Source organism: Apteryx mantelli, chromosome 3 (assembly GCF_036417845.1).
Source record: "Apteryx mantelli isolate bAptMan1 chromosome 3, bAptMan1.hap1, whole genome shotgun sequence".
NCBI classification, from domain to species: Eukaryota; Metazoa; Chordata; class Aves; order Apterygiformes; family Apterygidae; genus Apteryx; species Apteryx mantelli.
This window is the reverse complement of record NC_089980.1, coordinates 12142224-12167330: the sequence shown is the minus strand read 5'-3', so window position 1 is coordinate 12167330 and position 25107 is coordinate 12142224. Positions and strand designations below refer to the sequence as shown.

Below are 25107 nucleotides of genomic sequence, written 5' to 3'. Positions count from 1 at the left end.
TCGCATTGTCTAATATTTTCTCTTCAATCTATTTTGCATTTTTTTTCCATCGTTACCATTTTTTGGTCTTTCCTGCTCATCAGAAAGCTATTTCAATGGTTTTCAATAAATATCAGATAACATATCAGATTTTAAATACAGAGCTTCTATGTATTGCTAAAAAGCATATGTGTGTTATGTTGCACAAGAATAGGAATTGAAACAAAAGTTAGCTTTATTGGTTTTCTTCTTTCTAAGAGTTAGTGGTAAATATAGCATTATATATATAAAGTGTACACATCAGAAGAAATGAAGATATTAAATACATACACCTTTGATTTTAATCAAATTTTAATAACATTGTAATAATATCTAATAATAATTTTAATAAAATATTATTTCTCAGTGCATGTTAGCTAAACTACATTTTCCAATCTTGAAACTTTTTTCTTTTGTAAGATACAAGGAAGCAAGATGATCAATATATGCAACTGCTTTGTAGCTGACGAAAGTAATAGACAGATTCTGTGATGTTGAATGGGGTGAATGTATTCTAGGTCCAAAGCTGTAATCATGGTATTAACTATTTTTAATCAATTTTGTCCTGCCGTTGTCCACAACGCACAGAAGCCTTTCTTAAATGCTGTTCCTGTGAGTTCATTTCAACAGTATTTCTGACAATTCTTCTGTTTTGTTGGTTATTATGTGAAACACGTTTACCTTGTAATCTGGAAATTGAAGGATAAGCTGAACTTTTCACGGCTTGCTAATAGGAAAACAGACATCTAGATGTACAAGAAGATAGTCCATGTGACTGTGTTTAGCGGGACTTGCATCTCTGGTTTCTGTGCGTTTTAATGTAACGTTCTAGTGAATTCAGCCTACACAAAACAGACAATGCGGTTTTAATAGGACTTGCTGGCAAGGCATAAATTCCTTTTCGTTAAACAGGTGGGAATGCCCTGGGAGGAAAATCAGATGTTAAACCAGATCTTCTGGGTCTTCAGCAAGGAGAATGTTCACTGGCTTTTTCTTCATGCCTTTTACAGCTACGTTTTCTGTCATACTTTGGTTCAGCATCAGAACACTATTTAAAATAACACTTAATGAGCACAGTTACACGGAGACTATACAGAGAACTTTATAAATGGCATAGCATTAAGAGCTGGGCAAAATTTTCACAGCCAAAACAAATGATATTGGTTAATCCTCATCTGGAGATTTCCCAGGTTAATGAATCTGGAGCCAGCATCTCTCTCTCTTTCCCTATTATGTCTATATTCATTTTTTTAACCTGTAAGCTGTCTTCTATGAGGTTCATTCTGCACTGGTCCCCAGTGAAATTGCCCAGATGTTTGGCAAGCAAAACCTTTCTTCCTTCTCCGTCAGAAGATGACTAAAACTTCAGATGGCTTGTCTCACTTAAGACATATAAGATGCCTCAGAGTACATTATACTGATGAGAAATCCCTGTTACTGCTATAACTTCGAGCTCTATATGCAGCCCGAGCAGTACAAACCCCTGCAAACTAACTGCTCAAGAAGTGCCCCAAAGGAGTAACTAATATTTGTGTGTGTGTGCGTGGTGTTTGAGTGTGTGCACGTGTGTGTGTGTGTTTGCCTTCATTTATTTGTCTCTGATATTACATTGTTTCAGGGACAATCAGGTCAGGTTTCCGAGTTTTCTCTGTAACCGCGTGAAAGGTGAATGCTGAGATTGTCGCTTAAGCGTGTACCATCAGAGGTTCTGGGAAAAGCTGCAAAAGCTGTGAAACTTGTGATGAAACTGTGAGTGTCACACAGGGTGATACTGGCTGATCCCATGCCAGCAGAATTGAGGGCGTGATTGTGGCTTGCATCTTTGCACCTCCTAGGTGTCCCAAACCATGCCACTTCTCCTCCTCCGTTACGTTGTTTAGAGTGGAGGCATTGGCCTCTTCCCTGAAGCTGACTGAACTGTTTCATTTCATCTTTGTATGTTGACTGTTTCTACTTAGTTGTTTGCTTATGTCTCGTAGAGAATAAGAAAAAATCAGGTTTGACATGCCATTTGGGATGTTCTTGAGATGGATCACTTGGGTCTAGTGAGCAGGTTGTTTATGTTGGAACATAGCTTGCGAACGCCTTACAGGATGCTCTTAGGTCGTTGCTAAGAAGTGTTATGTGAGCTGAATGCAGCGCTGAGCCAGTGGGGAAAATGCAAACTCTTTCAGTTTGCTTTGCTTTGTTTCCCTGAGTTTTACTTTCAACCTAATCCTTAACCAATGGTTTTATTGAAGTAAGCTTTCAAATTTAAAGGCTAGAATAAAAACCTAGGGTTCTGATTTCTCCCATGCTTTGCTGAAGTAATGTTACCTTGCAGTGCCCCCACCTGGATAGGCTCATGATTAAAGATAGAAATCTGTCACAGAGACCTGAGTTTTCACTGATTTGATGTGTTTGTTATATTGGAACAGGCACCATTTATGCATTGGGAAAATGAATGTTATGACAGTACTACTAGTATGAAATAATTTATGGAGGATTCTGTAACTGCAGGCTGTTATTATGAACAGAGACAAGTGTTAGTGAAGAGTCTTTAAGAATATTACTGCAGTGTAAAATCAGCTTTGATTGCTTCAAAGATTGCTTTGTGATACTCTAAGGCTTTAAGCCAGCCTCTGTCAAGTGCCAGTATATGTACTGTGCAACAACACTCGCACTGCAGTGTTGCAGCCGAAGGTATGTTTGCCCTACATACTGTAATGTGGAGAAATCCCCAAGATCCCTGGGCAAGCACTAAATGAGCTGGAAGCAGCCTAGCTATAGTAGCATGGAGCTCTGCCTGCCTGAGAAGCAGACTGAATTGAGCTGCCCGGCGAGATTGCTTCTAGCACAGCAGGTAGCATGGCAAAGCCCAGCCAGCTGAGAGCTGACTCACATAACCACACGTTATGCTGCACAGCCTCAATATGCTCACCGAACGTTCGGATAAAACATTCATGGGCTGTTGTAGCCTGAGCTGCTTTTCCTCTACTGTACCGATGTGCATGTCAGAAATACCTGTTCTTTGACCTGTCTTGCCACTGAGGGACCACCTGGCTTCAGTTTGAAACATCGCTTAATTCATGCCAGAAGATTTTTGTGTCTGGACAAAAAGGTGGGCAGAGGTATGGTTTGGACCTCGAGGTCTACTGCATTAATCAGTGGTTGTATAATTTCTCCCAGAATCACCTGTAGTCATGATCCAGCAAAAAAGGGATGTGTCTTTTAATACCAATGGGGAGGAAAAACAGATTTTTCATTTTTATAACTTTTTGGTTTGCTTGTTCAATGTTGGCTTAAATTTTAAAGATGTAGCACATGTTTTTCAAGAATATTTTATAAACATCATTAAGTAAACTGATCTTATGGCATGTCATCTGAATTTTGTATCACTGAATTAGCTCGCTTATTTATATTATGTTATAGCCCATAAAATAAGGTTTTGCTTTTCTCGTTTCCCTTACCCCCCCTTCTCCTTTTTCCCCCTCTTTGCTTCCCCCTTTTCTTTTCCTCTTCCTTCTGCTTTCAGATACCTTCAGTAATCTTACACACAACAGTAAGGAAAATGAGAATATGATAGGTAGTTGCCATATATATGGTACTGGAATTTTGAGATGTTCTTGTTTTGTTTTTAATTTTAATATATAAATGTAAATAGCTTTGCATTAGCAGTAATTAAGAAGGTTCTACAAGGAGTATTCATAAACCTGGAGCGAGGGAAAATAAGAAATTACCCAGCTAATATTTTTGGCCACTGAAGATAAGGAGGCAGTCAGATGACATCAGATTGACTGACCCAATATCACAGTTTGCTGCCACCAAAAAAGTTGGTGCTTTTGCTTCTCACAGGCACACTGCCAGTTCTTCCCTTGTGCTGGTTCTGGCAATGATTCGACCCCTCCGTGACATGGATACAGCTCACTAAGCTAGAAGAAAATCAGAACAAATGAATAGCTTTCCATGTGCGTACAGAGATGAATTGGCTAAGCCAGGATCACTCAGGCTGGCAGGGGTGGGTTCAGATGGCTGGAAACCAAAAGGAAGAAAAAGATGGGAAAAGAGGGGACCGCTGTTTTTGGTGGGAGGGAGTCAGATCTGCTCCTTTATCACGGCTGACCACTCCAGGAGAGCTCACTGCTCTGGCACGCTCAACGAGCAGCTGTATGTTGCATTTCACTGGTGGCCCTGCATTTAGGTTACTCTGGTTAGCACTGATAAGTGGTTGTCTCCAGCAGATGGTGGTAACAAGTGGCTTGGGGATGGTGGTGTCCACTGCTCTGGTTATTTACAAAGTTAATAGGTACCTGTTCCCTTAATGTGTTTGGTCAAGGATACTCTGAGGAAACAAAGCTCTGAAGTGGGCGCAGTGAGTTTTTGACTTTCTTATGCACAGATCTTTCTGCATGTTAGTTTGACTATTGCAGTGAACAGTCTTATTGTCTCTAGCTGTTAACTAGCCCATGCTATCACGATTTTGGAGAAAACAGTGGAAATGCAACTTTGGAAATGAAAGCTGTTACTATAAAATCTGTTCTTTCTGCTTCTGTGCCAGCCACTTCTGTTTCAGGAGAAGCAATAGTCTCTCTATTCTTTTGTTTCCCATCCAAAAAAACCTCCCCACCAACCTGGTATCTCAGTAACCACAGACTGGGTGCCTGCCTCCGGGAGGCTTCTGCCAGCTGCTCTGCATAAACAAGTTGCAGACCACTCTCAAAGTATTCCTCAGGATGGCGTGGGGCTTTTCAGAGAAACACCAGCTGGGCCTACTTCTTTTTCCCTATGCGTGTGCCATGTCACACAGGTGCCCCGTGCGACTATGTATGTGTGGCGCAAAGCAGGGGTTTAATTTTGCAGTCCCTCTACTGTGGAAAGCACCCTCTGACATGGATGGGAACTGTGCTGGCCCAAAGGCTGCAGGAGTGCACTGAGAGAGGCAAAGATTTATTGACCTGAAAACTCTATTAGTAGTATTTTGGGGTTTTTTTGTTTGTTTGTTTTTAGAATCAACATACAACCTTTCTGATCCAACCTTTCAACTTCTATGCACAGCTGTTTCACAGAAGACTCTCTTTAGAAATTGGCAGCTTGCTCTGTCTGTTCTCCATTTTATGATATCTGAGTGCTTAAAAAAAAAAAAATCAACCTTGTCTGGTAATGCTGGAAAACCCCATTCTCCCTTTTAACAGAGGGGAGCATTGTGACTTGCTCAGCAAAAATTGTCTTGAGGAAGGTGGAAACCAGAAGTGTTCAATGGTGAGCCAGTACCTTCACTGCAAAGGTCTTTCTGCCCATGGGTTTTTAATGTGGAAAGGCTGCAGTTTGCTTCCACTGAAATAACCTCCCCATAGATAGTTCCAAACCCTTAGTTCTTTTGCTGTGGAGTGGTCAGTTGTCCCAGAGGAGGTTGGGTCTTCTTCAGCTCCTCTGACTGGCAGCGCTCTTCATGACCTGATCACAAAGAACAAGAGCTAGTTAAGGTTTTGGATGAGGATGAAGGGCATTTTAAACAAAAGTTTACTCCCAGGATGTTACGACTGCTCTGATCTGGGAACAAATGGGTGCTGAAAGATGGGAAGTGCGACCTTTATACATTGCATGACAAGCCAGTTGTGACTGTGCCAAAGTGGTGTTTCCTTCACACCACATTGTCCATTAATTCTTTTGGCAATGATTGTATTTCCTGTGGGAATCAGCTACAATGAGCGGCATCCAGGGGTAGGCTTTCTTCTCAGGCGTTTTCCATGGTATGCAGCTTAGTTTCCAATACACAAGTTGCACATGCTGACAGAAGTCAGATGCACCTGTTCCTTAATCATGACCCCCTCCACAGATGCAGATTTACAAAGCCCAAAAAGAAAGGGCTGCAGGATGTGTGCAAGTTGAACTGGGTAATTCCACTGACAGAAGTTATTTTTAGCTTAAGTTTTATACTTGCATCTAAGTTTATCGTGATTGTTATGTCAGAATTTTGTCAGAATTATGTCTGAAGTTTTGTTGTACCAAAATCAGCAGTTGCTAAAGAACGAGGGCAACTGAGGACCACAATGCATTGAATGCACTGATTCATATTTGGTAACGCCTTTTTTTTAGTATGCCTATAGGGATTTCTTGCCTAATCTCTACTTCTACCACTTGTTTTAGCGAAGCATCTTGTTCTTTATCAATCCCAACAGAGATTTCCCTGTTACATTTCTGCTTTTCTTGTTCACTGGACTGTGAAGGGTGCTGTTTCATTTTCCTTTCCTTAGCTACGTTTGCACTTTGATTACTAGCTCCAGGTTTTTCCTTGTGAAGAAATGCTATGCAGAGTTAAACATATATATTGTATATATATTCTTCACGTTTCCCTGGGCTTGTCTGTAAAATCTGAGCAAATTTACGAAGACATCAGAAATGCATTTACAGTATGCAGAAAGTGTGGACTGCAGTAGTACAGCATGCAAATTATTGTGCTGCTGCTTACCAAGAAGGGAGCAAAAAAGGGGATTGCTAGCCAAGGGCAAAAAACTCTCCACTTTAAGCTTTCAGTCAAAATACAGTCTAGACATTTTTATCACATTAAACAGTCTGGAGCATTTAATAGGGATGTGACAGAAAGAAAAGAGAGCTGAACTAGCTGACCAGCTTTTTTATGGGAAAAGCCTGCTGGGCCTAGGCTTTTATTCTGTGCAATGGTAATTACTATGCTGTAAATGCTTAACAGTGATATATGGAGCAAAGCTGGTTTTAGACGTGTAAAAATGTTGCCTTTGCTTTCTGCAGGGTCTGCTGTATGCTGCATGTGACACTGCTCTCGATTTTGATGGGCGCTGTGCTTGTTGAGTGTGTGTCCTTCCCCAGTTACTACTTGGTACTAAGTTGTGGGAGGTTGGGGTCGATAATGGCAGCGTTGATTAAGCACTGCGGAACACTTCAGTGCGTACACACTTTCTTTCCATCACTGCTAGGATCCCTCTATCAATTATTATGGTGTGATCAGTTGCATTTGCTGATTTCCATTGCATCTGATGACTTCCAAGCCAACTCTCTGCCTTTGCCCTCCACCCTCTCATCTAGAGTAAGTTTTTTCACTCTCCCAGGCATTTTGTTCACGTGTTCCCTGCTCGGCTTGTCTGCAGCATGGGGAAATGCAGAGCTTCTTGTTTCTGGGAGCCCTGCCATTCCCACAGTAAATAACCCCACTATACTTCTGCCTGGAATGCTGGCACCATTCTTGCCACTTCTTTCTTCTTCACCCCATGCAGGTAGACACCAGCATTATATTTTGCTGGTCTTCCTTAGTGTATATTCCACACTGTTCCTTCCTTTCCAGCCTTACTGCTAAAATCCATCTTCATACTTGGAATAATCTCTAAAAATAGTCTTGCTTGTGCTATCCTGAACCATTTCCATTTCAACTATTCCAAAACACCCACTGTTCTTCTCTAGTGTTGTCAAAATGCTGCCACCCTCCCTTTTCACTTTAGTCCTATGGCTATGCTGTGCCCTTCATCACTCTGTTGAAGCCCACATCAGTGTCAGACCTTCCCATCCTCACTTTCAGGGTTCTGTGCTTTTTTCTGTCATTGGCTCCCTTCTCTTCAGTTCTTGTGCTCCTCTCCACACATTCCTTTCATTTCTTTCTCCCCAAACGGTTGCCCAATATCAGCAATGTCTTCATGATTATGCATGATGTTCATATTCTTGCCTTTCCAGGGAGAGAATATAGAGTGCTGCTCGTGTTTCTGCCTACGTGAGCATGTTCCGTTATATACCTGGCTCAGCATGAGGAAAAAGATATTTTCTGTTCAAACTACGTATGTCCCTTTCCACCTTAGCTGAAGTGGCCCTAGCAACTCTGAGGTGACGATAAAGAACAGTGATGAGGAAGTTTACTCTGTACTACAGGCTGAGAGAGCTAAGAGCTCCCTTCCCCCCTCGTACAACACTGAATGGCATCTTAATGTTAGGAATTCAGAGAAAGTCAGTCCGCTGACTCTCGTGACTCCAGTTGGTCCAGAAAAGTCTGAATAAATTGAAACTCTCAGCATGCTATAAAGCCTGATGTTTATTATGAGATGTCAAATTGTGTTCAAAATGGGCTGTGTACGCCAGCACACCATACCAGCACTCATGACTGACAGGCTGGCTCTCCATTTTGTCTCCATACTGGACAAATAGGTTACATACCAACACTTTTATTTTTATCCCATTTGGAATACTGTGTCAAACCAACCATGTGGAGGAATACAAAAATTGAGATGCCTCTTCTCCAGAAATTTCCTGATATAATAGGAATAGTTGAAGAACCCAAAATGCATCCAGCAGGAAGATTTGGAGAGGCTGCTTTCCCTACCCCTTCCTGTAATAGTTGACATTACAGTTTTTGCCCAAATTTTTAAGCAAGAGGTACATTAAGACAGTTTAGGGATATTGTTCTCAAGCAATGTGAACAATTGAAAATAGCAATAATGAATATATTAGCACTCCTGAACTGTTTTACTCAATAGTTTATTCTGAATGTCTCACACAGTCTCATTTTACCCTGAAGGAGAAAACTTCTGTCAGATCAGTAATGACTGATGTGACGGTAAACATAGCACAATGTCAAAAGAGCTGTTTTAATATATGATTAGTAGACACATACATATATATGTGTTGCTCTGTTTCTCTGAGACAGGGATTAGTGAAAAAGACTGATATCATGTTTTGTGCACCTACATCTTTCATTTATGTTTAACTATGAAACTCATCAGCTAAATGATTGGTGGCATTTGTTTTATATCCTTGATTCTATTACCTGCACTATCTTTCCTGTTTCATCTCCATTGCTTTCAGTGTTTCTGGACAGTTGCACAACAACCATTAAAAAGAAATCTGGCTAAAACAAATTTACAAGAAATGCCACCTACCTATCGTAATAAAGTAACAATAATATTAATTTATTTGAAGTTCAGAAGCTTTTTTTTTTCTCTTGGCTCTCTATGAAATTAAAGCTATAAATATCTGATGACTTGGTATATCTCAAAAACATGGCTGTGCCCATGGAAAAAATGAAAGATGTAGGTGCACAAAACATGGTATCGCAGTCTTTTTCACTAATCCCTGCCTCAGAGAAACAGAGCAACATGTAGATATGTATGTGTCTACTAATGGAAAGAGGGGTTCCATTTTTCCAAATTATAGGCAGCATTTTATTTTTAGCCTTGACTGCTTGTGATATATTCTGTTTTTAAAACTGTGGCAATCTTATCTTCTGAAGAATGACCAGTTATTTATTAATGAGTTAATACTGGATGTTTTGGGTGGTTAAAGGTCTATAACTTTCATAAGACTTTGTTCTGGGAGGCCTTGCCTTCAGTGCTTTCAAAACTCCCTAAAGGTGTATTTAAGACATGTCTTGCTAGCCTCGTTTTACAGAGGGGGAGAAGAAAACTGGAAGAGCCAAAGTGTCCAGCCAGGACTGCAGAGCAGTCTGGCGAAATCTCAGCTGTTACCCAGCTCCCCTGCCTCCCAGCTAACCGCAAGGGGCTGTGTTTTTTCCTGAACAGTTGGTAATAAACGTTGTTTCTGCATATGGCAAGGAGGGTGTTTGGGAGTGAGGGAAATGGGCAAGTTGAGCCCCTCTAACAGTGTTTAGGCCAGATGGTGAGTAGGGTTTTTTTGTTTTTTTGCTTTCCTCCCCATCTGTTAAATACCATCCCAGTTCATAGGTCTGCTTTTTGCACAGCGATGTTAAAGCGCATGCATTCCTGATGCTGCCTGGGGCGAACCGTAGAAGGCACCTCCGTTAAAGACAAGGAGCATGTTCTGGGCTTTGTGGTTTTGTTCAGCGTGAACCTGAAATCTTTGCAGAAAAGAATAAACCCAAGCAGTAAGGCTCTGAGGGAGAGCCCTTTCTGCAGCGCCGTCTGCCCCAGCAGGGCAGGCTTCAGCCGTCCTGCTGCTGCCCTGGCTCGAGCTCCCGTCGCGCCCCAGGACCGAGGAGGAAAGAAGGACCGTGCCCATCATCACGCCGTACCCAGGCCTTGGTTTTACCTGACCGCTGGGGCTGGACGCTCGGGAGGGGGGTGACTTCCGCTAGCCCTTAGCGCTGTGCTTGCTTGGCCCTGCCCGCCTCACCTGGGACCTGGAGCAGGGCAGGAGCCAGCGTGCGAGTCAGCCTGATAAGAGGGGAGTGAAAAGGTGATAAAAACAAGGAAAAGGATCTCAGGTGGAAGGAAGGAAGGAAGGAAGGAAAGACTATACCGACCAAATGCAGATATTAGCTCTGTGTTTCTTCGTTTTTCATTCCATATTATCTACCAAGACGTTTGTACCTAATTTAAACTTTCAAGAACTATCTACTTTAAAAAAATAAAAAATAAAACCCTATCAAATAATGAAGGAAAACTGTTGGTATTAATAGCTCTTAGACCACTGGCACAATCTCTGAAGAAGATGATTGCCTCTGCTTACATCTGAAGTTTAAGTACCAGCAATGTGGCTCAGTGCTGTTTGCTCAGAAATCATCTAGAGAACTGGTCGGAATCGAACCCTGCAGATTATAATGTCATTTTCCTAATTTTAGATTTTAAAGTAACATCTATGTTCCTCACAGCTTATTAGATTTTAAAATATCTGTGTATTTTGAGTAAGCTCATATTAAGTCATGTCAAAACTTTAATAAAGTTTGGTTTGAACTAATATATGTGACCATAGAAGGGATTATTTTAAACACACAGAGATTTGGAAGATATTACAAAAATGTGATCTTGACCTTTCCTTAAATTTTATTGCTACAAGGTCTGAGCCTGTATGATTGTTTGGAAACAGACAGCTGTGTCCTAAAGACGTGTTCGTGGAGGAGCTGATATTTGTATTTTGTTTTATTTTTGTTTGAGGTACTAGCTTGTGTTATTTCCAATACTTTTCCTTGCATTTAAAAGTGAAAGACTGCTGAAATTAATTCCTTTTGGAAGTGTGTGTTGTCTTTCCCCAATATTTGTAATTAATAATTCAGTCTCACATTTTTACAGTCCTTCTGTCTCCCAGGATGCTTGAGCTCTTATATTCATAACAAGAATGTTGCTCCCTTAAGGTTATTTGGTGTTTCCCCGTACTCCCATCTGAATTCTTAGGATTCTAATTTCAAACATTTATCTATGTCGTCCTAGCAAATTAAAGTACAGAAATCACCTCTCTTTTGAAGCACTAAGCCCCTGAAAGGGGCTAAAAAGAAGAAACTGAAGTACTAACTGTCAAATTCTCTCACATATTTTAATTAAAATGATTGTCACAAATGTTTCATATAGGTATCCCTAAAATGGAGAAACAGTATTCTCTGATTTATGTATTATCTGTCAGCTACAGATTAAACAACAACAATAGAAATTACGTACGATGTTAATTACCTAAATAGCATATTGAAGAGTGTATCTTGTAATCAGTCTGAAAGGTCTCTTTCCTTTAAGGTTCATTGCTATAATTATACAAGGTGTCAGATTTTACAAGCCTGTAAAGAGAGTTTGGGGTTAAATAATTCAGAAAATAGATTAGATGTTTTGCAAGGGCGACATATATATAACCTATCCTTATTTTCTTATTTTTTTCTTTTTTTTTCCCATGAGGTAGCCTGTTTTGACACAATCCTCAACTGAAAGACACGGAGGGAAATACTTAAATTTAATAAAAGTCATTGCCTCTTAAATCAAGATACATGGTATACATACATCACATGCTATAGCAATTCAGAAAAGATCGTGGCAACGATTACGCAAACCATTGCTTTCATCAAGGTCCAGTTCGTTCTCTTACTACCTCGGGAGAGGGCTTCCAGGAAATGACATTCTTGACATTACGCTAAAAATAAATATTTAATGCCTCTAACGCTACTCCTGCCTAACTGAAGATAAAACAGTGGCATCCTCGACATTCTGCAACAATTTAATTTTACCTATGAATAGTGTTTACTATTAGAGCAAGACAAAACAGGTAAAGGACTATGAAAAGGTTCTTTATCTGATGCTCATACTATAAGAAAAAGTTCACAGGTCAGAAGCAGAAAACTGCTATTAGATGGACATTGAAGAATACATGCAAATGAGAATAAATTATCATTTATTATATCTTTTGATGAATCAGCTAAATTCTGTGTACAGTTGACAGTATGAAGAGTAGGTCACCTTCAGAAATCATCTCTTGGGAAGATCCTTGTCTTTCTCCTTGCCTTTTTGATTTACCATTGCAAATTGAAAATGTAAGCGTAAAATGCTTCATCGCCAGAAGGAAAGAACAAGAACAAAAAATGATTTTGTTTATTCAGTAAAGTTTATGGCTTTGTATGTTTGCCTCATGATTTTTTTTAACACTTAAACTTTTTACTTAGTTGCAGTTGTATTAGGGTAGCTCTGCATTTTGGTTTACTCTTCAAATCATACTTTTCCTGTGTGTGTGTATAGATGAACTTCTGTTATCACCGTAGGAGTTTCCTTGAGCACCATGAGTAAAATCTACCTTTTTTTTTTATTTCAACGCTTTGTTGTTGAAATTGCCAAATTGCTTTTATCTTTCCAGGCATTTAAGTGTCACCTATCTAAAGGCCCATTTTAGTGAGCAGTTGAAGCTAGTAGCTTTACTTTATACAATGGTAGCACACAAGGAGCAGTCCTGAACCTCTCAGAATCTGCACACAAGAGTCCAGGAGACTGCAGTGCCTTTTGGATCAACTCAAAGGGGAAGATTCTGCTTCAGCGTCTTTGTGTTGCTGGTCACTGTACAAATAATTTACCTTTTCAGGACTAACAAAGTATCTGCTCTGAGGATGAGATGGCTTAAATATCTTTCTAATATTCAGTGGAATGATATTCATGCCATCTTAACTTTAGGTTCCTCAACGGAGTGGAAGGAAAGGCCTTAATAAAGGCCTTGATGAAGCGGAAGGAAAGATTTGGGTTCAGATGTTTGAGCCTCATTGGTGAAAGAGGCAGCTGTGGTCAGTAGGTTTAGTGTCCGAGCGAGGTGCTAAAATCAGATTGTATTGTCATTAGTGTTATTGGCTTGTTCTTTATTTTTTAAGGAATTTAGTAGTTACTCCATTACATAGAAGCATTCCACGTGTTGGATTCTTCTGCCGATTGCGTTACTCTTAGTGTGATTAAGCTGTCTTAATGTTATGTCTATAGCCAATGCCTTTTATTCTTTCTAAGATACATAATCTACTCCTTATGTTGAATTTATTGCATATATAACGTTTACTGCCTCACATTTATTTTTGTGAATTAATGTACTTTGAATTTATAACAACTTTTATGGAAGTTAATTCTCTTAGAGAATATGGAGAATTTCTTTCTAAAGAATTTGTCATGCTGTGTAAACATTTCTTTAGGATTCTCTTGTGTGAGCTTTTTGTGTGTGAGCAGGTTTAAGCTGTTGGTCTTTGTAAGCCAAGCTGATATTTACTCCCAATTTTTCACCTCAGTCCCTGTTCAAGCAAGCTCCCACTAAAGCAATTAATTCAAAAGTTTCTGAAGAATTAGGCCTGAGTGAATCATGTGACTGAGAAGCTTTCCTACATAGCATGATTTAAATATAGTGCTAATTATCGGAACAGGGTCTTGTTATACTGTTGCAAATGTACCTTACCCAGAATATTACTTGTTTCTTTATACACCATTCACTTCTCAGACAGTGAAGTGTTCCTTCTTTCCCTCCTTCCCCCCAAAAGGACAGGTGGTAAGTACATATAGCAGATAATGAGAGATTTGGAACGAATGGGAAGGCTGGGCAAAGTTTAGACATTACCAAAGCAGGAAGAGCTTAGGACAAAGAGAAAAACAGCTAAGGAAGAAGGGAGGTCGTGTTTGGGTCCTACGGTCTGTCGGTCTTATCGTAGGAACTGTACTTGTTATAGATAATGGCTGTCGTCAGAGGTGATGGCTGAACCTCAGTTCGGATGGCAAGTTAAGGCAGGAGTGGCTCATTTTTGGTACCGTGGCATAAGCTATTGTTGTTTTCTGTTGTCAGCAACAGATAGGCTTAGCCTGAGGCAGAGCTCTGCGGTGGGCAGCCTCACTGAGCTTCTTGTGAAATGCTAAAAAAGAGGGTAGTAAAGAACAGGCCACTACTTGTTTTAGGGTAACCTCTTAGCTGCCCCTACGTACCAATGCACTGCAGCAATTAAAACAACGTGGAAAATGAGACCTTTACAAGGCAACATATGTTCAAGCGCCTGAGCTCTGTTGTAATGTCTTTCGCAGTTCCTGGAGCTTGTTTTGGGGAGAATTGGTTTAGGTTGCTTGCATTAGCTGTGCAAATAACAGATTAAAAATAAATTGCTGAAAGATTACTCTTTTTAAAAAAGAAGAAATAAAATCTGGCTGTGGAAGAGCCTGGGGAGCTGTGGCATCTCGTAACTGCATTATGATACAGTAGGGATGGTCCAGGAATTCAGCAGTGAGGCTCTCAACATTGCTTTTTCCATAGGGCTCACACTGTAGTGGTTCTTATTTTCTAAATTTTCTTAAATTTCACTCTAAATTTTAAGTTCTTTTATAGGAACCATATTTTTGTATTTAAAAAATACCCCATCTCTGCATTTTTCATATGATCATGCTGGTACGTTTAGGACCAAATAAATTTGACGCTGAGAAGGAAATGTACAAAGATCTGAGTTGTCTTCCCATAAAGATCTAGGAAAAAGTGTGGTATTCACATATCAAAGTGCATTAGAGTCTCAATAAATAACTGAATGAGGCATTTTTACAAGAACTTCAGTGTTGCACCATCTGTTAGTTTCTAGCTCTAGCCCACAACCCTGCAACTATATCCCTGCAGGTGGACTGTCTGGACTGTGATGAACTCCGTAATACAACTCTATAAAGTTACATGGGTCTGCTTACGTGGACCTGGTTGGTTTTGTTCATAAAGACTCCTGTTTGCCAAAGAGGAGTGGTGGTGAAGGATATATGTACTTGAAGAGGGAAAGGAGTAGGAAATACTTGAGTTTTTAAAAAATTGCTTCCTTGTTAGTGTAAGAAAATAAATAGCACTGGGCAAAAATACTAAATTTGACCACAGTTTTCTTCGGATGCTTATAAATTGCCCTGAAAACCACACAGACAGTAAATGGTGCAGTTTTTAGGTAGTGTGATTTGAAGAGAAAAAGGGTAGAATAGGAAACACAAGATATAGAACCTCCTCATCTTTCGCTCAGCAAATAATGATTAATTGCAAAGCGAAAATACTAATTACTAAAAAAAATTGTACAGGTATTGTTATAATGTTTGGGGCTAAGCAAACTATGGAAATTATGATTTAGCTGTGTCTTAGAATGGTGGGATCAGCTCTAACGGATACTGCCCTCCTTTCCAACAGTCTCAACATTGACAGGATGTTTATGGGATCCAAGGAGTATCCTATCCATCATGCTAGCTGGCCCTGCGGGAAAGTTTAAAATATCACCTCTTTCCCCAAACATTTGTCTGCTTTGTATTAACAGAATCCTTTCCTCCTCCTGTTCAGACACACCTTGTCCTTCTTTTGGTCGAAGAAAGAAAAAAGCAGAATTTATAGTCCATCTGTCCTGTGTTGGGCCCCCTTCCTCCCCTGTTTTAGTTATAGAACAGGAAGATTTTTATGTTAAATAATGCTATTATGGATGTGGTTAATTTTGTGGCCTCACCCTTTGGGTACTCCAGGTGAATCAAAAGATGCTCTATTTCTTGTGACCCAAATGATGGCCTCAGGGATAGCCCAGTGTTTAAAGGACAGGAGATAGCTCAAAAGGCATTTAACTGCTGAACTTGGGAGACTTCATCTATTTCTCCCTTGTGGTCACTGATCAAGTCCTAGAGTGCATTTTGTATGAGTGTTTTGTCTGCTCTTTGTGAAAGGTATGTATGCAGAGGCATTTTTATATTTTAAGAATCTGAAATCAGTGAAAGGATTTTGATTTTAATTCATAGAGGACATTTAAAAGTTTTAAAATTACAATTTGGCTGCTTTTAAATTTAGTTCCTAAATCTGTTATCTCTCTGAGTTGAGTCTTCAGACATTTCATTGTTATTAAATGTCTTCTTTAAAGTGTGTAGTTCTTAATCCTCATCATGATAAGGGTATACGCATGCATATATTTGCAATCAAGTGAAAGCTAGAATATTGTGTTTGAGGTTTTGTGGTTTTTTTTTTTTTTACCTTTTTGAACTACTCAGAAATTGATGAAGATTATAAGAGCTCCAAAGAGTGAAAAGGCTTTTTCTTCTTCTTTTTTTTTTCTTTCTTTTTTTTTGTGTGATCTTAAAAACTGACAGGGTTAGGGAATAACAGATTTTTGGGAGGAGGGTAAGAGATGTGTGAGACTGAAAAGAACTCTTGTGAAGGCAGATAAATTTTTCTTCACCTTCTGCACAGCTGCTAAAGCTTATGGCTTAAAGATCTGGTTTGTTACAATTCATGTGACTCCTGGCTGCATGTACTCAAACCATCTTTCCCTCACACTTCATCTGTCTCGGTTCATCTGTAAACTTTATTGGCTTGTGAGAAAATAAAGCTAGACAAGAGATAGGTAGGATGGTAGATAACAATGAGCTCAAGTCTCCAACACGAAACTTGATTGCTTGGTAAATTATGAGCAATCAAGCAAGTGTGTTCCCATGCAGCTAAATGCAAGGTTATGCAAATAAGACTATAATTCTGGCTCATATGACAGAGGGCTGTGCTAGGCTACTGTGTCCTGATCTGGACTCCTGACTTTAGAAAGGCAGCTGGAGAGGGTTCAGAGGGACTCCAAGTTTTGAAAAATGCTTGCAGCAAGAAACTGAAGAGCTCAGTCTGTTTAGTTTATCAGCAGTGAAGTAATGAGACAACTTCATCTTACTGTGTAAGTACCCAGACCAGGAGAAGATATATCTGTAAAGGAAGGATTTTTACGGAGCTGTGTTTCTGTGGCTGGACGATGAACTCAGCTAAGTTCAAATTGGCAATAAAGTGCATGTTTGTAGTGCTAAGGTAATTAGCCTTTCTGAAAGATAGGCATCAGTTCGAGCACATTACAGGACTCGGAGTGCCAGATGCTGGGCAAAAATGTTATGAGCTGTCTTATGTATGAGTTCAGAGCAATTCTGGAGTATGTAGGTCTTAAAATCTGTGACTGATGGACTTCGGTGTCAATAAAAAAGGGTAAAGACCATGGACACAATGTAGGGACTGTGGAAGAGTATTCTTCGCAGCCTTAAAAGTGTCATCACATTTCTTATGATTTAGCACAGAATGCATCTGCCTTTCCCAGAATAACTTTGCATGCTGGCAGTGTGTATTGGTGCATAAACTACCTATCTTGTATATGAAGCAACTTTTCTCTGGTACATTCTGATAGTAAAAGTCATTTAAACAGATAAAAGTATGTTTACATGGGAAGGGTCAGTATGCCGTAAAAATGGAATGTGTATCACTTTGGGTGCATATGTTTTAAGTTTCCTTTAAATGTAAGGGATATTTTTCCAAGAGTTGTTCTTTGAGGAGCTGTTACATAGCATAGGTTTTTGTTGGTTATGTTTTCAACTCTTGCTGTTGACGAAGCCTGCAAAGTCAGAAAACTGTTTTTCTGAAGCTGTGTTTGTCTAAACGTAGCTTTGCAGTTAGAGCAAGCATTAAGTTTTCAAGATTATCCTGGGCTACTGCGTGAAGTCTGTGAGCTGCCCAGGATGGGATGCCTTCATGCTACTGCTGAGGGATGTCTGTTATTCAGCTTTCTCCATGGAATGAGGAGAAGGCAACTCTGCACTGATCTAAACCAAAAAAGAACCTAAGATTATGAGAGTATTTTAAATAATAATAAAAATATAATATTTTGGCACATTCCCTGATAGGATCTCAAAACATCGTATGGTCCTCATGAGGAAGATATTACTCCTCTTTTACAGAGTGGTAAAAAGCCAAATACACAGGGCAAAAAAAGGGCTTTTGATAGGGCACTAAATATGGCTGATCACTCTTTTGTCCTGGTCACTTGTCCTGTATTTATTTTGCTTAGCCTCTCTTTTAATTGCAGAGCACAGATAGGTTGTTTTGAGTTTTCATGCCATCTTCAAAAGGAGTGAACACTTAATGGTGTGGCATATAACTGTCAAATTGTATCTTTGATAGTTCTGGAGAATAAACTCATATAATGTATTCATACGGTTTTAGAAACATGATCTGTATTTTTGATATTCATATATCGATGACCAAAAAAGGCAGGAGATGAAGAGATGGACAGCATCAAAATGTATTTTGCATTTTTTTTAAATAAGCGGGGTTTTTTTCAGTAAAAAATTAGCAAACGTGATTGTTCTTAAAACCCCTGTTGGACAGAGTTCTGTATTGTAGTATTGTCTGAGTCCTTTTCTTGTTCTTATTCTTGTTAGAATATTTTTAATAAGAAGGGGAACATGACTATATGTGTGTGTGTGCGTGTATGTATATATATATATATACACACATATGCATATATATATATATATATATACATACTTGCATCTGTTCTGTGCTTAAAATTATGTCCAAGTAAACATTTCTGTCTAGAAGCAGTGTGGAAGTATTGCTGCCTAACTGGTAATATTTTCATCTGCTATTCAGAGTTCTGGCATACACAAACACTGCAAAGACAGTTTGTATAACATGGATTACATGGACTGTCATGCTCTCCCTTGAATTTTATGTATGCTTTTTAGTCTTCTCATTTGGACAAACTTCACTTGGGCTTGGTGCCTGCATTATAACAGAGGGAATAGCTCTACTGGATACATTTAGCCCTGTATCTTCTTCCTAGAGGTAGTCAATAGCAGATGATTAAGTAGATGAAGGCACGTATAGTGAAATCTTTCCCCCAGGATTCACTTCCTGCTTCCTGTAATTAAGCAGACGTTTCTGACCTTTGTGAATTTGTTGAATCTCATTTCAAACACAGTGTGGGGAAAAAGCAATCTCTTTGTCCTGGGTTAACCCTCGCTTTGGAGGCAGGGGCTTTCACTGGCACTTCAAGCGAGTGAGGGCTAGGGAACAAAGTGTGGGGAACAGACAGGGCCTTGGGATGATGACTTTCTTCCTTTCTCTACATCTGTCCAACAAAGGTGAGACATAATCAGTGCCAAGCTAAGGGCTGGTGAAGATTGTTGTCTTTTGGAGCAAATGAAATCAGAAGTCTGAATTATGACTTGCAGTGTTGGGTTTGCTCTTGGAGCAGTGTGGCTTAGCATGGTCCCCATGTGGGATGGGTTTTATTTGTTACAGTCTCAGGATTGCATGTTAGCCCAGATGCGAAAGACCCATCCTGTTCCCCGTCAGCAGAGATCCTTCTGGGTCAGGAGCTCAGGTCCAGGAAAAGCAGTGCCACCATCTATGCTAGACCCTGCTTGGGGATATGCAAGGGAGAAACAGCAGTTCAGATCCGTGCTGAGCAAGCGTGAGTCTGAGCCAGAGGACTCTTTGGGCTCCTGCAGAAACAAGCGGTGGCCCCCAAGAATGCCCCAGCTTCTCCAAAGAGCTTCCAGGTTGGAGCGCTGGGCACAAGCTTTTGTTCTGACATTTTCTTGAGCAGCCTTTCTGGATCAGTTGTCAGAGGAGGGCTAGGCCAAGCAAATGAGAGCAGGGTACGATTGCGTTCGCTTGAGAGACAGGCAGTAGCATGTGGCATCAGATTATTGTGACCATGTGCTACATTCACCCTTAATGTACCGTTTAGCAAAATGGATTTTCTGCCATCTATGAGTCAGAGTTGCCATCCTATTATGCCACTGCCACGTGTATTCCTTCTCATGCAAGACTTTCTGGTCTATTGTGTAAAAGAATAACCAAGATACTGTATGTCCTAGATGGCATTAGAAAGCAGGCACAATGCAGATGCACTTTACTTCAGGTACAGTAAACTGTAGTGTCTCACACAGTATGTAGTTGGGACATTTAGTGGTGTAAAGTAACATACCCTCTAAGGCACCAGGGTGTTGGAAAGGATACTGAATAATTTGATTTTTTTTTTTTTTTTTGGTAAGGACTATATCTGATGACTTTTAGATTCTAAATTAACAATTTATTTCGTTCACATTCCTAAACTTGCACGAATCATACAACACTGGCAGCTAATTTTATTTCATGCCCTATATTCCTAAACAGGCTTTTTCCGTATGAATCTTGACCTATATATTATCCATATCTTTAGCTATAAAAATATCAGTGAAAAAAAACAGGACTGTGTTTAGTATAAATGGATTCTGAAGTACAAAACTCAGAGTAAAAATGTGTTATGCATGTATGTAGTATGCAATTTAGAGCATTAAAAAAATATATCCTGTCTATTTGGTATATGATGTTTTCCTGGGAAAAAGAAGCACTTGTGTATGTTACCAGCTGTGATATTCTGTGTTACCTGGGGCTGCATTAATCCCAGCCTAATTATGCTCCAGAAGTGAGGTAACAGATATTTAAACCAGTGCAATGTTACAGTCCACATGTTTTTTTCAAATAATTATGTGCAGTCACATGTTTTAGGAGCATTTTTCATTTTAAAGTTATACTTATTAAACATGAAAATATGCTTGTGAGGAAAACTCTTGATTTGAAAGTGCGCTATGATTTTTTTCTAATACTCCTACTGTGTGAAAAGAAAAGCTAAAATCACTATTTTTTTTCCTTTTTAGACTACGAAATATTCCTTTTAAAAGACAGCAATTGAACTCTGTTCTTTCATTCCATTTCAGGTTTTTCTTCTATAATCATGGCAAAACCTTATGAATTTAACTGGCAGAAGCCAGTTCCCTCTTTTATGCAAGATGGAGCTGTGTTTGATAGATATGAAGAGGTAAGGGGCCAGTTGCATTTCATTTGCTAGTCTCTTTTAAATATGTGGATATTACAAAATATTTGATGTTTTGTTTTCATTGTATACACATAAACTGTCAAATAACTCCAGAAATGTGTGTGGGGAGGAAATATTGACACACTTCATAACCTTACAGTTTTTTGCTTTTAAAAGAAATAACCTTAAAACATATTTAATCCTCTGATTTGAAATAATCCCTGAGCAAGCGAAAAGGGAGATTTGGATCAAAATATCTGTAATGTGCATAAAGCTCTCATCTTTGCAGTTCCACAAAGCACATTACTGAACAAAGTGCATCCTTCCATTTTTTGTGCATTTATCAAATCTGACGTGAGTGTGTCTTCTTTTACATGTGAACTGGGGACCTGCATCTCACAGGGAAAGTAAAAGAACATAAAATGTTTATATTTTGAGTCAGATGCATCATTTGAGATCTGGAGTGTTTTTATCTCCTTTAGAAAATCGACCTGTGCTCTCTGAAATATGTTTACTGTGATCCTGCTTTCAGCTGTGCTTTAGTCCAAGTCTATTAAGGGAATGCAAAATGGGACATTTTACACAGACAGCCAAAATAAAGTGTCTAGGCATTTACCTTGTATTCTGCACTGATATGCCTGTGGGAATAGTTTTATCAGGGTCTTTTTAATCTTTTTTGGACAGGAAATCTCTTAAGTCGAAGGTGTCTCAGTAAGCGCCTTCAGGGATATTAGTATTTTCCTCTTATCTTTTGAAATATAAGCAAAAGGTATTTTTTATCATGAGGACTGCCAAGGTGGGGATAGTTGTATTACCCTGTATTTTCAGTTTGGGGCATAGATAAACTAATAAGACACTAGTGGACATTGAATGCCGGCCCTATAAACAAGGTTTGCAAAAAGCTGTGTTTTTCCTTTAGCAAATGCTGTTTCAGAAACTTGGCCTCTGTGGACCTGGGTGAAGGAGTATGGCCCATTGTGTGACTATGGCTCTTCTCTCACACCTTAGGCAGGAAACGGGGAGAAACAGGCAGATACAGAAAAGAGTTCAAGTGCCCACATCTGGGGATGAGATCAACAACCCTCAGTGAGGCACCTGGATCCTTGATGTAGCAATAGGGAAAATGAGACATCTCAAAATGGAGTCCTTTTTCACAGTAGTTGGGTATACCCAGCAGGCAGCCATGCAGGACTAGCCAGCAGGAACTGCTGAGCAGCGTTGGGGTGAGATGTCAACGTTGTTAAGTATTGCTCCTTGCAGCTGAATTTACTGCTTTCCAAAACCCTGGAGAAAGGGGTGCTGCTTGCCACCTTCAGTGCAAAATGTTGTCTGTCTGTATGTGTGACATTATCTGCATTCCTTGCTGCAAGTTTTGCTAAGGGTTGCACCAGGTTCGGTATGGGACACTTGGAAGTCTGGTTAGTTTTATTGAAGGGAACTCTTCTGGAAGCATTGTAAGGCTTTCACGTGTGTAACTAACTGCATATTTCATCTAGAATTTTATAGGAATCATCAAGGGCTGTAAAAAACAGTGACTCAAAAGTTAAGATGTGTAGCCTGTAAACAGTGAGAACTTGATGGTCTGGCTGTTTGATATCATCACATTTATGAGATACATTGACTATTATTTAATTGTGTTGTGGTAGTAACCAGATAGCCTACCCCAGAGGGAGACAGCATGCTTTTAGCCACGCTATTCCAACGTAGCAAGAGCCAACGGCTGTGCTGTAGGACTTGCAGTTTTCAAGAGAAATGTTTCAGATCTAGGCTTCCAGTTTTCATTGAAATTCTGTGTTTAGCTCCCTACCTTAGCAGAGAAGGCCACATGGGGAGAAGGAGAAATGGGGAGTTAACTAAAGCCATACAGCAAGTCAGTGCAGAGCTAGGGCTCAGGAGTCCTGGTAGAAGGTCCTGATGAATGAACAGCTCTAGTACAGCATGAGACATTTATATGCCCAAGTTTCATTGAGTGGCTAGAAAAATCTAGGTCGTTGTAATCTGGAGCAGTGTCCTGATCCATCTGTTACTGATAGATGAGTACTTTAACCAGAAGGATTACAAAATTATGGAAATATATTTTGAGCCAAGCATTACCATATCTGACTGCTGAAGAGTTTGAGTCTGGAACAGGACTGTCTCAGCAGAATATGGGAAGAAGAAACCAGAGGTGATTAGGGGTCTTACTGATCATTTTGCATCTACATGATCTGATAGTAGGTGCTTTCTTTGCCATACAAGAAGAGAAATTGCAGAAAAAAATAATTTAGTGGGATGAGTCAAGGCTAGAAAGAAAAGAAAGAAGGGAAAGATGGGCAGAGCTGTGCCCACTGGAAACTCCTGCATTGTGGTCTTGGCTCAGACTGAGCTGTAACAACTTACTACTTCCTTTCTCAGCTCCTCTGCCTGTAAAATTAAGATAATTGTTTGCTGTTTGGATGGGGAGCTACAGAGTATCAGAACCTTAGTTCTGTAAATCTGATTTGAGAACAAAAAATGTTGCCCAGAATTGATAGACAGCATTCAATAATGAATGTGTCCGTGACAAAGGAGCAATTATCCCAAATGCAGTATATCCCCTTTGGCTGTGTTCATCTAGGGGGGCTCAAGGATATTTCCCAGACCCTGGATCCAGGTACAAGCTTGTCTTCATGTCCAACTTCTGGTCAAGACCTGACCAGAATGAGACCATTCCCCTAGCCCACACTATGCCCTTGTTCCATGGCAAAGGCCAAAAAGGTAGCAAAGGTTGCCCCTCCAAGTCCCATATCTTGTTTCCTGGGGTGGTACCTCAAAGACGTCACGTACCCAGTGAGACCAGCCTGTCCTGGAAAGACCTCCTGATTTTAAAGCATGCTGCATGAATGGAGGGCGTTGGAGTTTGTACTCATTTTGTTATCTAAATTCAATTTGTCCTTTACATAAGATCTTTTACTCTGAAAACAGCTGTGTATATTCGTGTGTTTGCTGCCCTTGCTATATGCACAGGAGAGGAGATGGCATATCAGAAAGGTCCCCCAGTCTTTGTCTTTAATACGGAACAAAGTATTGAACTCTGAATGACTAAGCAGTGCTGTAGCCTGCACATGTGCTTGTTTGTTGTTTTAATGCGGCCTTTTAATTCAGGAAGTCCTAGATCCTTTTTTCCTTTAAAAAATGATTGATTCTGCACAGTGTGATGTCTCCCTACATTTTGCTTGATTTCTGATGTATTCACTGAGGCTGGAGGTGTTGGGGGGAAATTCGTTAATTCAGCTCTTCTGATCTTCTGCCGTGTCTCGTCTCTTTGTATGCCACGCTTTCTTGATTTCGCTGCACATCGATATCCTTTAAACTCTGCTTGCCCGGTACTCTCACTACAGAATAGTTACGGCATACGTGCTGTGGTAGTCAAACAGAGAAGCGCTTCTGAATTCTAAATGTTACAATGAAATATGGTGGTTTGATCCCAAATGTGGTATTGGCAGATTGCATAATTTTAACCTTTTCATATTTTGGATTTTGTTTTTGAAGTTCTGTTTCACTGAAGTTTTTGATTAGGTAAAAATCCCTGCTTTTATTAAAACAAAACTAAACTAAACAAAAAAACCTCATGGTTGCAAAGAGAAGTAGGAAAATACTAATTAAGGGTATCCTAATGTCTCAAACGGCAGCAGAAAGACAAATCGCTAAAATTGATCATTAGTCATAAGCCTCACTCATCATTTCTGATTGCTTGAAAATGGCAAATTCTCTAGGAAGGCAGTTGAGGGAAAATGTAACAAGCTTTTACTTTTGATCAGTAAATTAATTTATGGCATTTGTCAAACACGCTAAAATATTGGTCTTTACTTTCTTTTCTGTAGGAATCTTTTGTCTTTGAAACCAACTGTCTCTTTCAAGTGGATGAATTTGGCTTTTTTCTGAGCTGGAAAAGTGAAGGAAAGGTATACTACAATTATATCAGTAATATATATTGCATATTACTAATTTTTTTAAATTTAAAATACTGCGTGACTTTATTTACACAAGTAGCGTTAGTTCTGCTCTTTTAGAATTCACTAAAGTGAAGTACTTAAAAGGGAATTAACAGATACGAAGGGGAAATATATTGTTTAGTGTTAATTAACAGTGTTTGCAAATAAGACTCATTGTTTATTTTTGCTGCACTTCCTACGTGGAGCCGTGTGTCAACAGACCTTTGAACTCATGTACCTTTTCTTTCTCTTTCAGGAAGGACAGGTATTAGAGTGCTCCCTGATCAACAGTGTTCGCTTTGGAGCTGTACCAAAGGTACTCTTTAGTTAGTTTATACTCTTCCTTTAAGCAAACAAACATTT

The 25107-nt window shown here is 39.6% G+C and overlaps 1 protein-coding gene across 1 annotated transcript in view; it reads left to right on the top strand.

Moving 5' to 3' along the window:
• PLCB4 (phospholipase C beta 4) overlaps positions 1–25107 on the top strand; it is a 225238-nt gene that overhangs the window by 103031 nt on the left and 97100 nt on the right. The window contains exons 4-6 of the mRNA XM_067292707.1: positions 20694–20794; positions 24634–24714; positions 25001–25060. Of these exons, the coding sequence (XP_067148808.1) occupies positions 20711–20794; positions 24634–24714; positions 25001–25060 (225 nt within the window). The 5' untranslated portion in view covers positions 20694–20710. The remainder of the gene's footprint in view (positions 1–20693; positions 20795–24633; positions 24715–25000; positions 25061–25107) is intronic.